The sequence below is a fragment of the Nanorana parkeri genome, unplaced genomic scaffold, assembly GCF_000935625.1.
Source record: "Nanorana parkeri isolate BGI_ZX_2015 unplaced genomic scaffold, ASM93562v1 scaffold95, whole genome shotgun sequence".
NCBI classification, from domain to species: Eukaryota; Metazoa; Chordata; class Amphibia; order Anura; family Dicroglossidae; genus Nanorana; species Nanorana parkeri.
Genome location: NW_017306363.1, coordinates 233,394 through 248,315, shown reverse-complemented (window position 1 = coordinate 248,315; position 14,922 = coordinate 233,394). Strand labels below are relative to the sequence as shown.

At 38.8% G+C, this 14,922-nt stretch overlaps 1 protein-coding gene across 1 annotated transcript in view; it reads right to left on the bottom strand.

Annotated features, from left to right (window-relative positions):
• The window catches only part of TGFBI (transforming growth factor beta induced), a 59,720-nt gene extending 45,217 nt beyond the window's left edge, over positions 1-14,503 (bottom strand). The window contains exons 1-2 of the mRNA XM_018552685.1: positions 14,310-14,503; positions 13,736-13,834 (exon numbers count right to left, since the gene is read on the bottom strand). Of these exons, the coding sequence (XP_018408187.1) occupies positions 13,736-13,834; positions 14,310-14,428 (218 nt within the window). The 5' untranslated portion in view covers positions 14,429-14,503. The remainder of the gene's footprint in view (positions 1-13,735; positions 13,835-14,309) is intronic.
• Between the last annotated feature and the right edge of the window lie 419 nt (positions 14,504-14,922).

Genomic DNA, 14,922 nt, shown 5'->3' with positions numbered 1-14,922 from the left:
TATATATATATATATATATATGAAAACAATAAATAGAGATTTTTGAACCTGTCCACAGAGCTTTCATTTAAAAAAATATATTTTCTCTAGCGCCCTTCTGATGGAGCCCCGGTGTGGGAGGGGGTGAAACGCGTCATAGGCGTTCAGTGAAGGTTTTTCTCATGTGGCTGCTTCGGCTGAGGCCGCTTTGTGTTTCTGCCTAAAATACCTGACTACAAATAACTTTAACCTGGTACATCAGCAAGAAGTTCTCTAGAGTCTCTGGCGGAGGAAAAAAGAGAAAAAGAGACTGTATGGCTTCAGTGAAGGCTCACATCCATAACGAACAAAAAAGCAGAGATAATGCTATCTCCTGAACCCATTATAGCTATTAAGGATTCTTCGTAACATTTGACGGCAACTTTTCTTTGAGTTTTCGGATCTCCGTCCAAAGAAAAAGGATACCAAGCCACCCTGCATCGCTCCAGCAGAGAAAAGTCTGCCTTGCCTTCTTTTCTGTTCCGTTGATTTCACCTTCTTCAACCACTTTGGAATAAAAGACCCCATGGAAGCAATACAGGGGTTCAGTTAAGGCACTGATTTACAACATCCAGCAAGAAGCACAGATAAAACTATATCTCCTGAACCTCCTGTCCCCGTTAACCGGATCCAAAACCAATAGTGGCAATACCATCCTTCTTCTTCAAAATTGGACCCCAAAAACGAGGATATATCCCATCGTGAGTTGAATCTATTTTTTACATCTTGATGCTGACTTTATTTTTTTTTTATTTTTCCCTTTTTTCATACATATGTATGTTTACTCCTCAAATATAGAGCTCTCTCGTTTTTCTATAAATATGGGCAACATTTCCCATCTATGTGGAGATTTTTGAAACAAGATAAAACGAAATATATTTTTGATACCAGTTGAAAATTTGAAAATATTAAGGCTTTTACACGGCGTACCTCTACACTGTTTTTTCATAGCATTGTCTCCATAGCATTGTTAAGAATTACTGGTGGAACGCAGCCATATATATATGTGTGTGTATATTTTGAAATAATTTTTGGATATGTTTGCTATATATATATGTTTTCTAGCATTTCTACAAATAAATATATATTTTTATAAATATTGGTTACATACTTGGAAGGAATGGTGGGATCCCCTTCGTGGGGAAAATTGCACTTACTAGTATGTGTAGGTATGTTTATATGTGTGTTTGCATTTATTGTATGATGATAACATTGATAAATTCAAGAAACTACTAATGATTTTCTTCTCTCTCAGAATCTAGAGAGATAAGGGAAGTTGTAAAGACAGATAAACACACACACACAAACACACTCACATGCATAGGTTGAACTGGATAGACATTGGTCTTTATTCAACCTTACATACTATGTTACTTTGTATGTGTGTGTATATGTGTGTATGTGTTTGTTTGTGTATATATTAGGATTGCCACCCATCCCGTAGAAAACACAGTACTGTTCCAGATTTCAGACTAAAATTGAAGCATATTGTCTGTGTGCAGCCAGGAGTCATCATAGAACCCTGAGACAAGATCTAATTTAAGGCCAAACATAGCTTGTGTCTTGATCCCAGCAACCTGGGGGCCCAAAAAACACACCAATGCAGTATAATGGATCAGTGATACTAAAGAAATTGATAGCTCATTCCCCGGGCAAACTAGAAAATCAAGATATTCCACAATTTTAAAGAGAAAAAGCCTGCAGTTTCAAAATATCCATCAATCTATCTTTACAACAGCATTGGTTAAATTAAAAACAAAAAACTGAGCAAGATTCTGATTTAGAAACTCCTGACATAAACAGGGGAACATCATTTCCTAACAGAGCTGTAATGTTTTATTCTTTATTTAAAGTGAAAGCAGATTTATGTGTTTAAAAAGTGCTGACAGGCAGGCTTAAAGTATTTGTGCACACATAAACACTTAGGAGGCCAGCAAATAGTATTTAGTAACTATAATTTACTTTTGAAAACAATAGTTGTTAGGTATCTTTTATTTTATTTTGTGGTTACGTGACCGCACAGCATCCCTTCGGGTTCTTCTACAGTACTATAGCGTGGGGAGTATCTCTATAGTGGACGGGCTGAGTATGTTGTCACACTGCCCACTCTGCTGCTGTACTAGCTACAAGCAACTGTCGCCGGCCATGCCCCCCACCTTTGCTATGTTGATTGACAGAGAGGCTCCTGCCGGGAGCACCTATATTAACAAAGCAGAAAGTGGTAGGGGGATGTAGCTACTTGTAACTAGTACAGCCAAAGAGTTGAGTATAGCTGTTCATGCCCCCTGCCGGATCCTGTTGCATTGCTATAGCCCCTGCCTGCAGGTTGCTTGCTGGCTCCTACTGTGACTTCCCTTTCTCTCTCTCTAGGCTCTGCTGTACAGGGACTAAAAGAGGAAGATACCAAGTTAAATTTAGGTGCTTACACTGCATTTAAAACATACATTAAAGATGTATTAAAAAATACAGATCTACATTAATGTTATCTGCCTGGAGTTTAGCTTTATATAACGCACAGAGATTTTAGAAATGCAATTTTTACTATAAACAGTTACTCCATAAGAACCTTTTGGAACATTAATAACAGTTATCTGCATTGCAAATATAAATGCAATATTAATATTAACGCCTATCTTGGGTAAAAAAAATACCCTTGCAATGGGGCTACCCCTGCACTGCGAGGGTTAACTGCTCATTTATGTCTAGGGGTATTGTGGGAAGGACTTTTGCTTACCTGATCCCCACTCCCCCGACATTTGGCGCTCCCCTCTTTCCTCTCCACTCAGACTTGTGGATTGTCTCTCAGCGTTCTTGCTTAATATGTAGGGTTATGTGCCCTGCATTGTATGCAATGTTGTCAGTAGGACACTGACAGCCACTGAGGAGATTGGAAGAGGCTAAGGGCACCAGTTCTGGAGCATGCGGGGATTCAGTAAGTAAAATGATTTATGTTTCAACTGAAGAGGCTTTTAACAAACTTCTCACAAAAAAAGGCTTTATGTAAGAAAAATGTTTATAACAAATAATTTCATTTAATATAATAAAAACCCCCCAAAGTATTTCTCAAGTGATAAAAATATGAGATAGAATTAAAAATAAATGTCTACGGGCTAAAGAATTTTTAGTCTAAACAAGCGTGTGGTTAAATATTTTAGACTGAAGTTTTTACTGTAAAACTTCATTTTAATCTAGATTTATGGAGTGACTGGCAGCAAGGATATTGTTTGAAGTGTGTACACGTCATTGTATTAGAGAAAAAGATATGTATGTGTCACACTTTCATATTGTAAACTACAATACAAAACCAGACTCATTTAGTCTAGACATAGAAAATTCCATGTGGAAAATGCTTGCATAAAGAAATCCTTTTCATTGTTCGTGTGGACAGCTCAGCCCTGCACAACCCTCTCTGAACCTATATCATTCCTTTTATACATGTATTTTTATTGATGTACATTTTTCCAGAACAGTGTATGCAGTCTGACATTCCCCTTACAATTATATGTAAAAGTGTTTTAGGAGAAACAAAGTTACAATGTAAAAAAAAAGAAAAAAAGAAAGACCTTAAAGAAGAACTCTGGGCAAACAAAATACCCGTGCAGTGGGACTACCCTTGCACTTCAAGGGTTAAGTGCTCATTTGTCTAGGGCGCACAAATAAAGCAGTATTACTCACCTTTTTCTCTGTCCTGCTGGCTCCCTCCAGGCTGCTAGACCGGACCCCACAGCCTCTTCTCCCCCAGACTCCAATGGTCTGAGGACTGCTGCTATCATCACATGTTCTACAAGTCCATTGACCTGATTAGACATTCCATAGTCGGAGCATTAGGGGAGAGAGGCTGACCACGGCAGGACATGTAATATAGCTTTATTTGAGCCCCGTAGACAAAACAAGCACCTAACCATTGCAGTATGGGTGTAACACCACTGCAAGTGTCAGCTTTTCTTTTACCTGAAGTTCTCTTAACATATGACTTCTTTAACCACTTCAAGACCAGGTGTTTACACCCCCTTCCTGGCCAGGCCATTTTTCAGTATTCAGCACTGCGGTACTTTGACTGACATTTATTCTGTCATGCAACGCTGTACTGAAATGAATTTTTTACCTTATGTGTCCAAACCACTGAACTCCCCATCCCATCTATGGAGCCTCTTGTTACTGCAAAAGCTGTCTTAGTCTTTCTGCTGCAATGTATGAAATAAAACATGGATGGAAAATACAAGTGTGTGAAATCTCTTTGAATGGCCAAAGCAAAATGATGGAGAATACAGGTACAAAAATCTCTGCATAGAAAGTTGGTGGGTGATCTGCTGGCATCTATTAGGTAGTGAAATCTCAGTGTTGTGTGCTCTAATTTTATTACTTACGTCATTCAATTTTCAGCTTTTGTCTGTATTGCAGGTTTCCCTTTTGTGGTGAATGGGGTCTACATATAGTTCTGGCAAGACATAGAACAAGCAGCCAAGGCAACAAATCAACAGATGGGCCTTGCAATGCTGGGGCTTCACATGGGACCTGATGGTTTTTTGCCATCAATGTTCAATCATTATGACATTGACTGGATGTCAGTTCTGGGTGAAAGTGTACTTCAAAGTAAATGCAAAACCCTAAATGGTGACATTTAAGGTTTTAAAACAATGTATATCATAAACAATTAGTTTTTTTTAATTTAAAAAAATTACCGTACATCTTTTAACCCCTTCGTGACTGACGACGTACAGTGAGCGTCGCCAGCATTGGGGCTGTTTAAACAGACTCCCGGCGACTTTTGCCGCCGGGACTCTGTTTAAACTTGTAAAGCCGACTGTCGGCTTTACAACAGAAGCGATTCTGGTGAGTTACCTGTCGACAGATCGCTTCTGTGTCCTACTTATGAAAACGACGAACGCACTACACATGTTGGGTATCGCCGCACACGCCGAAGTGAGAGCAATAATTCTAGGGCCAGTATTTTGGGGTATCTCTAAATTGATGACCTATAGGGGCTTTTTAAGCGTCTCCTATGGACTTTTTGGGGTACTGCAGTTTTTCGCCGTTTCACGGACGCACGCAATTTGTAAACTGGGCATGTTGGGTATCGTTTTACTCGTTGTAACCTCATCGTTTATATATAATTTTAAAAAAAATGGTATTTTGTTGTGTTTTGGGGCATTTAATTAAATTTGTCACTAAATTTTGGGGTTTAATATTATTGCGCAACATAAAAATTTGCAACTACCACCATTTTATTCTATAGCGTCTTGGCATTCAGAAAATATATAATGTTAGGGGGTTTTAAGTAATTTTCAGGCCTAAAATGTGGAATATAACATGGGTGCAAAAAATGAAAAAAAAAAAAAGGCCTCAGTCATGAAGGGGTTAAAATCCTTTTTTTTATCTCATTGCTCCACCAGTCTTTTTGCAGTAACTTCCTGTCTACATGCACTCACTCCAGCATTGGCTGTACATCATTGCTCAGGGCCTGTCAGGCCTTCTGATTATGAGAGTGGTGGAACATGACTGTGCAACGGGTGTTGGTATGGCTGCCTTTAGTCTTCACTGGAACAATGTAAAAACATAGCAGAGCAATTGGATAATAGGCAAAGGAAATTGTACCCTATAACAGGAACAAGGACCTTCATGACATGATCAAAAAAATACCCTTGCAATGTGGTTGCCCACACACCACAAGGCTTAACTGTCCATTTTCGTCTGGGGGGATTGTGTAAAGGACTTTTACTTACCTGATCCCTGCAGCCTCTCCCAACCTTTGCTCTGGCAGTTGGAGGCCTGCTGAGGTCATCATGTATAACGTAGGGCACATGGTTCCTTATTATATGTGAGGATGCTAAGGGACAATCTATGAGCCGGAGCGTAGGTGAAAGAGGTGAGATAATAATACTAATGATACTGCAGATGCTGCAGGAGAGGCTGGTACTGGGGAGAGGGGGTGTCTGGGTGGATGAAGGCTGGTACAAGGTGCCTGGAGAGGGTGAAGACTGGAACAGAGGGGTCGGGAAAGGATGAAATGCAGAAGACTGGTACAGGGGGGCTCTGTAACTGGTGGTATTCTGCACTGCTGTATCATGTATTGCTGGAATTTGTAGTTCTCTATAGCTAATGGTATTCTGTATTGCTTTATAATGTATTGCTGGGATTTGTAGACCTCTATAGTTGGTGCTATTCTCCATTGTTATATAATGTATTGCTGAGATTGGTAGTCCCTCCACAGCTTGGAGTCAGTGGCAGAACTACCAGGGTCACAGCAGTTGCATCTGCGATCGGGCCCTGGTGCTCCGCCACTGACTCCAAGCTCTAGAAGAACTACAAATCTCAGCCGGACAAGAAGAAGAAGGCCCCAGTAACCTTTGACATTGCTGGTTTCCGGGCTCCCCTCCCTTCAGTCTGGGGCCCTCCATCCTTCACACTGCACCTGTACCACCTTATCCTTGTCCAAAAATCACTAGTCTGTATTGTTAAAAAAACACTTTTACATGACACAAAAAAGGTATCAGTAATTGGTATCAGCATGTACTTGAGGAACAGTATCTTTTAAAAACAATGGTATTCATGCATCCCTCAATTTGCTTCCTTTGCTCTCTTTCCTGCTCCCAACCCCATTCTCCTTATTAAGGAAAGCTTCAACACAGAGTTGGATCTGCAGAATAATCTTTTCAAGTATGGATCTTTCATTAGAAGAATATTTGGTGATCCTACCATAAAGGTCTTTGCTCAGGAAATTCTTGCATGCACACCTACTACAGAGGGAGGAGACTACAAATGATGGTGACAACAGGTAATACCCCTGGCGTGGTCCAAAATTGCCAATTTAAGGAAACTGTCCCTTGGAAATTATGTAGATTTTTTTTTATATTTTGTCCAAAAAATTGATCCACCAAACTAATGTTTTAAGCTCAACTTCAGTATTATTCAACCTCCCGCAGGTATGTTATATATGGAAACTGCCACCACAACCACATTTTTAATATTTGAATGATTAGCCGCTATAGGTTTTAGAAGTACATGTGATGTCATTCTTTCTCACCAGATCTGTTTACAAGCTTATTCACAACAGCAGACAGCCTTAAAATGAACAGGTTTGAGCGATTAAACTGACATAGCTTCTTTAACAGCACACCCAAAAGGTATCTTGGGCAGGCAAGCTGTGGTGACTACTGTCAGGCAATCATGACAGTTTAACCATTTAGATGTACTGACAGGTTGACTTAAATAGATTATTACAAGTCTCATCCTTTTTAATAATGTTCTGATCACAGAAAGTTTTGGTGAGTTTAGGTGATACCCTTTAATGGCTAACAAGTTATTAAAGATACTAGCTTTCAGGATGACTTAGATCCATCCCTTGTTAAGGCTTTATACAATTTAAGAAGGAATCTGAGGCTTTGTTCACACCTACAAAGTTGGTGCGTTTAGGAATTCCTGGGTCGGAAACCTGCAAATTGCTGCAGCAGGAATCCCAAATATGCCATTTAGAAGTGGTAGCTGTCATTCGTTCAAGTTAATGATCAGGTGACAGTGGCATTGTGTCGGCACTCTGCATGCGGTTAGGATAAGATCACTATCCCTGGACACACTTTTAAAGCATCAAGGAACTGTGATTTATTCCTAACTGCATGTAATCATATCACATACAATTACATGTGGAGTTCCGATGCACTGCCAATTTCAAATGCGGCCACTGTTACCCAACCATTAACTTGAATGGGTGACAGCTTCCACTTCTAAATGGCATATTTGGTATTCGTGCTGCAGGAATTTGCAGGTTCATGATGCAGAAATTCCTAAATGCACCCGCTTTGTAGGTGTGAACTAAGTCATTGCATCTTTAATACCTTAGGTTAGCCAATAAAGGGTATCAGTTAAACTTTAAACATTCTGCATTAATCAATGGCTAAATCAATACAATTCTGAATACTGAAATTACCACCAAATACAAAATACTGTATAAAGTCCCATACAGAAGCAGTCATGTAACAGTCACATTTTAGCATCCACATTCATCACTGTTAGAAAAACTGAACAGCATCAGTTCTGCCTCACAACCTGCATACCTTGTGTGGGGGGAAATGTTTTGGCACATTACTCAACATGACTAAAGTATTAACTTGAGACCATTTTTTGTATCTGTGACTCAGATAGCAAAGCAAATGAGAATAATAATTCTCTTCGAGAAATGGATTAAGATTTCCCCTACTTCTGGACCAATGTTAAGATTATGGTTTGGGAAATGGTCCAATGTGCAGTGAATGGAAAAACATTATACATCATAACTAGGCAGATATACAGAATGTTTGTCTTTAACTGTTCTTTGTTATAGTTTATTTAAATAGGTTACTGTGACAGGGCATACATATTAGTATCATGAGCGGCATTTAAAAGTATCAAAAGTAACATATTGTGTGTAATTTAAACAGTCAGTTTCTTCCACACACACAATCCCACAATATAGCCCATCGGATACATATGTCACCCCTAAGAGCTACATATTTAAATAGTTTTCAGATTCTTCAAAATAAATATAATTAATTCATTAGAACGCAGCTATTTGAGCAGGTCTATCTTTAGATTGTTAATCAGTTTATGGTGTCTATGGAAAGTGTAATATCACAATCATTGTTTGTTTTTTTTACCAGGTGATTCACTTACATTAACTCTAGATTTTTAGTCACATAAGGACCTTGAATGCCAACATTGATCTTACAGGGGATAATGGCATGCTGGTAAATGCAATGGAAGGATAAAAGAAAACATCTATTCTGTAACTATACTGAATAGTCTTATGAAGCTGCAAGTCACCTGCCATTTGTGACTGAAGGGTTTAATCAGGTTAAATGCAATTAAATTTCAGATTTAAAGGTATATTTATATAAGACACATCAGCAAATTTGTAATTCACCCTTCTAGCATTACCCCACATGACAGGTGTGCCAGGAGGGAGTAGGTGTGTGTGTGTGGGAGGGGAAACAAATTGTTGTTTTTTTCATTTTAAATAAAAATAGAACTAAAAATATGTGCTGCGGTGCAATATAGGAGGTACAGGTTTTTGCTCACAGAATACCTTTAAAAAACAATAAATTATATAACAACTACACTACAGGTTAAGTTGGGGAGCCTTCACAATATGATTCTTAAAAGTGATACCTTAATAAAAAAAAACATTTGGGTTATCTCCAATAAATCAAGTCAAAAATAGCACCAAAAAAAACATTATTAAGATACATATGACTATAGCCGATGGGCCACTTGTAAGGTTGAAAATATTTCAAGAACAACTCTGGGCATATTAAAAATTAATCTTGCAGTGGGGCTACTCCCATATTGCAAGGGTTAAGTGCTCATTTTGGTCTAGGGCCTAAAAGTAAAAGGATATACTCACCTGATTTTTGGTTCCACCTTGCTGTTAGACAATTGCCCGCAGCCTCTTCTCCTCTAGGCTCCAGCGGTCCAAGGACCTGTGACGTCATCATGTCCATTCATTGGCATAGGACGTTAGGACACTGAGGGACATTTGTAAGCATGGATGGGGAGACAGGTGAGCAGTCCCCGCTGTGGGACCTAGGATCACGTGAGTATATCTTTTTTTATTTTAGAGCCTAGACCAGGGGTAGGCAACTTGGCTCTTCAGCTGTGCTGAAACTACAAATCCCATAAGGCATTGCAAGCCACAGGCATGACTCCCGAGGCAGAAGCATAATTTGATTTATAGTTTCAGCACAGCTGGAGAGCCAAGGTTGCCTACGCCTGGCCTAGACCAAAACAAGCGCTTAACCTTTGTAGCATGAGTATAGCCCCATTGCAAGGGTTATTTTGTTTAACTACCCAGAGCTTCTTCTTTGAAAGCAACCAGCCACCGTTCAAACAACCTCCAATCACAGAGACGGCAACTGGATATCCAGTGTATTACTGTATTAATACCATACAAGATTGCTTCTTACAAAATGTGTAGAAATGCTCCAAAAAATTCAGTTATGCCTTCATAGGCTTCAATGAATCAAATGAATATTCATCCGCTTTTTTTTGTCCTGATGAAGAGTTTTCTTCACTCTCGTTTTTGCAGTGAATTAATTGGTCCGGGGTGATGTATTATCACTGTTTTTACTTCTTGATTGGACTGATGTTTTCACTGCCTTTTACACAAGGTCATATGTAAGATGTTATCTATGATTGCAATTACTATCTCTTTGTACATTGCCATATGATCTTCCCATGTGGAATATAACAGTGATTGCTAGCAGTTCTCTTTAGATTGGAACCAGAACACAGTGATTAGTACCTTCCTTTGGAATTCTATAGCTACTATTGGAATACCGCAGTTATGGTTAAATGAGACAGCCCTGCATCATCTAACCACTTGTATCTGCATATAACGCAAACTGATACTTGGATACCCCTAAGGGGGGTCTACTGTATTACTCAGGAGTATTTCTATATACAGTTTGTATTGGCCCACACTGTGAGACACATCATTTTAATTAACACCAGTTTCACATCAAGAACAATGCTGAACTTGCTGACTATCGTATATAAGAAAGGTCTACTGGTCTATGATACCAGCTCCTGTTCTAAGAACTAGATCGCAGACTGTTAATACTTATCTGTGAGATATATAATAACAATATGCAGGGATCTCAAGTCTCCCTGATGTTCAGGGAGTCTCCCTCTTTTGGACAGCAGCTCCCTGATGTCTGCGAGAGAGGCTTTATGTACACATGCACATGGAGACTGCACTGATAAAATTTGTGTGTATTTCCCCACCCAGAAAGCCACAGGTGCTGCATACAGTCGCTCTTAGACATCAACGGCTGCATGTGGCTGTATACGCTGGTATTTACGTAAACTCACACATGTGTATCAAAAGTGGAGCAAAAAGAATCTGGAGCAGTTGCCCATGACAACCAATCAGCTTTTCTGTTTGTTCAGTAAAGCTTTAACATGAAGGATAGACGCTTATTGGTTGCCATGGGCAATTGCTCCAGATTCTGTCTGCTCCAGTTTTGATAAAATCAAATGCATTTGGGGCATGTGTTGGTGTGAAAGTTGTTTTGAAAGTTATGACATGTGGCCTCTTTCTAGGTTCATACAATTTTCACCTATTGATTAACTGCAAAAACAAGAGGGAAGTTACCACTTTAATGTGGACTAAAGGTGAATACATATTCTATGATTCATTGAAGCCTTTCAAATCATAACTTTAAATTGTTAAGATCATTTCTACACATTTCTTAAGAGGCACTGTTGTTTACAATGAATATGATAAACTGGATATCCAGTTCCCTTATCTACTATAGGAGGTTGTTTGAAGCATGTCTGGTTGGTTTTAAAGTATAGCTACAAGCAAAGCTTTTTTTTTTTTAGCTTTAGATAAAGCAGTGAGGGTTTAGTACCTCTGTAAGGTTATTGTTGCTGTCTGTGCCCCAATTCATTCTTTCTAATTTTCCTGGTCACCAGTGTCACTGATAATAAAAGTGAGGGTAAATCCAAAGTTTTGAGTTGCCAGCAGAACAGGAATAGAGGGGAAATGGGGGCACTTGACTAAGAGGGAACTTCCTTCACATTTGAAATATATCCTTTCACTTCATGTTGAGACTACAGGTCAATCTCCCCATTGAGACACAGATGGCAAAAAAAACATGATTCTCAATTAGGGGGCACATTGAGGAACTTGGCCTTGGGGCAGCATAGAGAGTAAATCTAACCTGACTGCAGTGGGATAGAAAAATGTTGCAGAGGATGTAGCTATCAGCATTATACCTGTTGGCTCACAAGTATGTAGCTTGTTAGTCAGCACTTGACCACACCCAGTACTGCCCCCTGCTTTCTGCATTGACCGCAATGCCTCTCTAAAGGTGCCCATACACCTATCGATTAACGTTCGTAAATTGTTCCCGAATGGTCATTCGAAAAATAATCAATCACTTGATGGGAACCTAACCATTTGTTTTACCGTACTCCTGGCTGAATTTCCTCAATCGGTTAGGCTGGAAAACTTTTTTCAAATTGTATGAAAATCGATGGATTAGTGGCTTTTTCGTATGGAAACAAATCGTAACATAAACATTGCACATGTGCAAACGAAAATCTGTTCTGTTGATTGATGAAATTTGGTGAGTTAGTATTGCTAATGAACGATTATCAAAATCGACATTGGTCTGTGCATGACAGGGCATTCGAGCCGAAATCAAACAAGGGCTCGATGGCGTCACACACAAAAAAGTCCAACCATCATCGCAGAGTGTATGGACAGCTTTACTGAAAGTTGTAGGGTCTGAGGAAGGGCTGAAAATATTGGATGTGGTAAGACACAAATGAAGGAGGTTTTGGCTCAGTCAGGAAGGAGCCTTTTTCTGTTTTACTTTCTGAAACTTGTGCTTCAGAAAGTAAAGAAAAAAAATAACCCTAGAAGCGTTGAACATTATCAGATGCAATGATTTGACATCTCAACCCAGCGAACTATATTTTCAAATATTTTCACTCAATGCCAGGTGGATGTGCATGGAAGGTAACATTCACCCTTGTATTGGTAATAAAAATATCACAGTAAGCACCTTTTCTAATGGAAATACAAATGTTATAGAATGTTCTTTTAGGCAAATTTACTCTTTCAGGTGAATGTTGGGTCGGTGTACATGTTAATGTGAAAATTATTGGCCGTTTCTAATCACCTGAGTAGTGATAATGAGCACTTCGGGAAGCAGTAGTTGCCCTCAGTAGTTGTCCAACAGCTGTAAAATGTCCCTGCCTGCAAGCCTGTTCTTTTTCTAAGTAATAGAATAGAGGTTCCTGGAGCAGGAACAATAAAAAAAAAAAAAACCTAGTCTGTGAATATCCTGACAATTTATAAAGCTGTACAAGTTGTAGCCATTTTAGATCTAAAGGGTCAGTCCACCCAAAACAATTTTTTTTCATAAATGATAGAAAAGTTAAACCACCTGACCATTTTTTTACATTTTTCTTTGAAACTCTATTGGAGAAATATCTCCACTTGGATCTGTGTCTCAATCTCCCTACTGGAGTCTTAATTTATTTTATTTTATAGAGAATGCAAAAGAAGGTGCTGGAACCTGTAAATGTGGTCCACAACATCCCAAACTACTAGCTGAACAGGAACAGTTGGGAAATATGGCAGGGAGATCTCTCTGACATATAATAAACCTTTACGTCAACTTATCTTTTAGGAACAGTTATTTAAACATTACAGAGGAAAGTAAAAACAGAATCGAACATTATTACCTACTAACCTAACAACCCAGCCGAATTAATCTGATAACCTTCTATACACAACTGCCTGTTTATAATGATTCTGTTGTAAGAAAGTTACAGTGTCTTAGTTGTAAAACTGCCATAGCTTATTTCATATAGGACACATCCCACATAGGTGGTATATTCATATTTACACTCTCACTAAACTTTTATTACTTGCATAGTGTCAGTGGTTTGACTGGCAGTGAAACATTTAGCATTAGCATGGTGTTTGTGGTCGCTGCACTTCCACAGTTAACATCCAAATTCCCTAACAGCCAGCAGTCAGCAAACAGTAGCACTAACCCCCACAACACAGTTCAGATTAGCTGGTACACATAAAGTGATATGGCACGACTCATAACTCAGAAGCTGCCAATACAAACACTGTAAACTTGACTCTCGTACACTGTGTGCATGCACTGCAGCGTTCAGAAATTACTGCCAGCCAATGAACATATTGTATAAGATGACTTACGTTGATTTGCCACATATCTTCCTCTGGTACCACTGCTTGCAGTTTGTGTAGTATTGCTTGTTTGACCCAATAATCTTCTGTACTGCACACACATTAGGGCTAAAACATGAAAAGTATGCAGGTATTTAATAGTGAAATAAATAATAATAATACTTATAATATTATTTTATTAAATATAAGTTATTAATAACATCATTCTTTCTAAATTCTAAAACATCAACACTGAACACCTCTTAACAGTGTATGTTTACTAACAACACTGGACACAGAAGTTAGCAGCATACACTACAACCATTTATATCTGTTTGCCCAATATACAGGAGTTCCTCACACAAAACTTAGCAGTCACAGAGTTTTACTGTAAAACACTGAACTGCTGTAAAGCACTTATTTATGAAAAAGATATATACTTTTATGTATCAACAGTAACAAACTTAGAACCTATAGGATAAAAAACAGGAAAGGAAGTTACATTTTATTGTTAGGATTGTTAAATTAATTTTTTTCTAAGAAAATCAGTATATTTGCAAAAAATAATGAGCAGCGAAGAAAAAGAAATGAACAAGGTTCTTACCCATGGAGCCTGCCTCTAATCCTGCTATGCTGCAAGACCTGTTGGTAAGGATACCTGGCTGTAGTTACCAATGTGGCCAGGAAGGTAAGAGTCAAGGCAAGCAGCACAATGCGATTCATTCTGCGAGGAGTAAGTGCAGGTTGTGAACTCCCACAGCTCTGAACTAAAAGCCAGGAAACATAAGCTGTGCTGTGTTAAATAGACCGAGCGCTGGAATGGGTGGAGAAAACAAGCTAATGCTGCAATATGAGCTTGACTTTCCAGGCTGACTCTTTGGGGAATATGTAACCTCTTGGCTGCGTGTCTGAAAGAGTTTTAGAAATGTAAAAGTTACAATTATTAGGTCTGGCCTGTGCTGCCCGCTGTCATCTCTTTCATGTAAAATGCAACCATTATTTCAGTCACTGGATACTACTACACTGCAATGCATATTTATATCTGAATATAATAGTGGCTAGAAAAACATTTGCAAAGAGTTTAGAAGTTTTCCTTTGTCCAGTGTACTCTACAGGATTGTTGGACACTGAGATTATTGTTTGTATACTAGAGTCAGCGGGGAAGCATAAAGTAAACTGTGGAATAATGCATCACTTAAGAAAACCGCTAATGACAT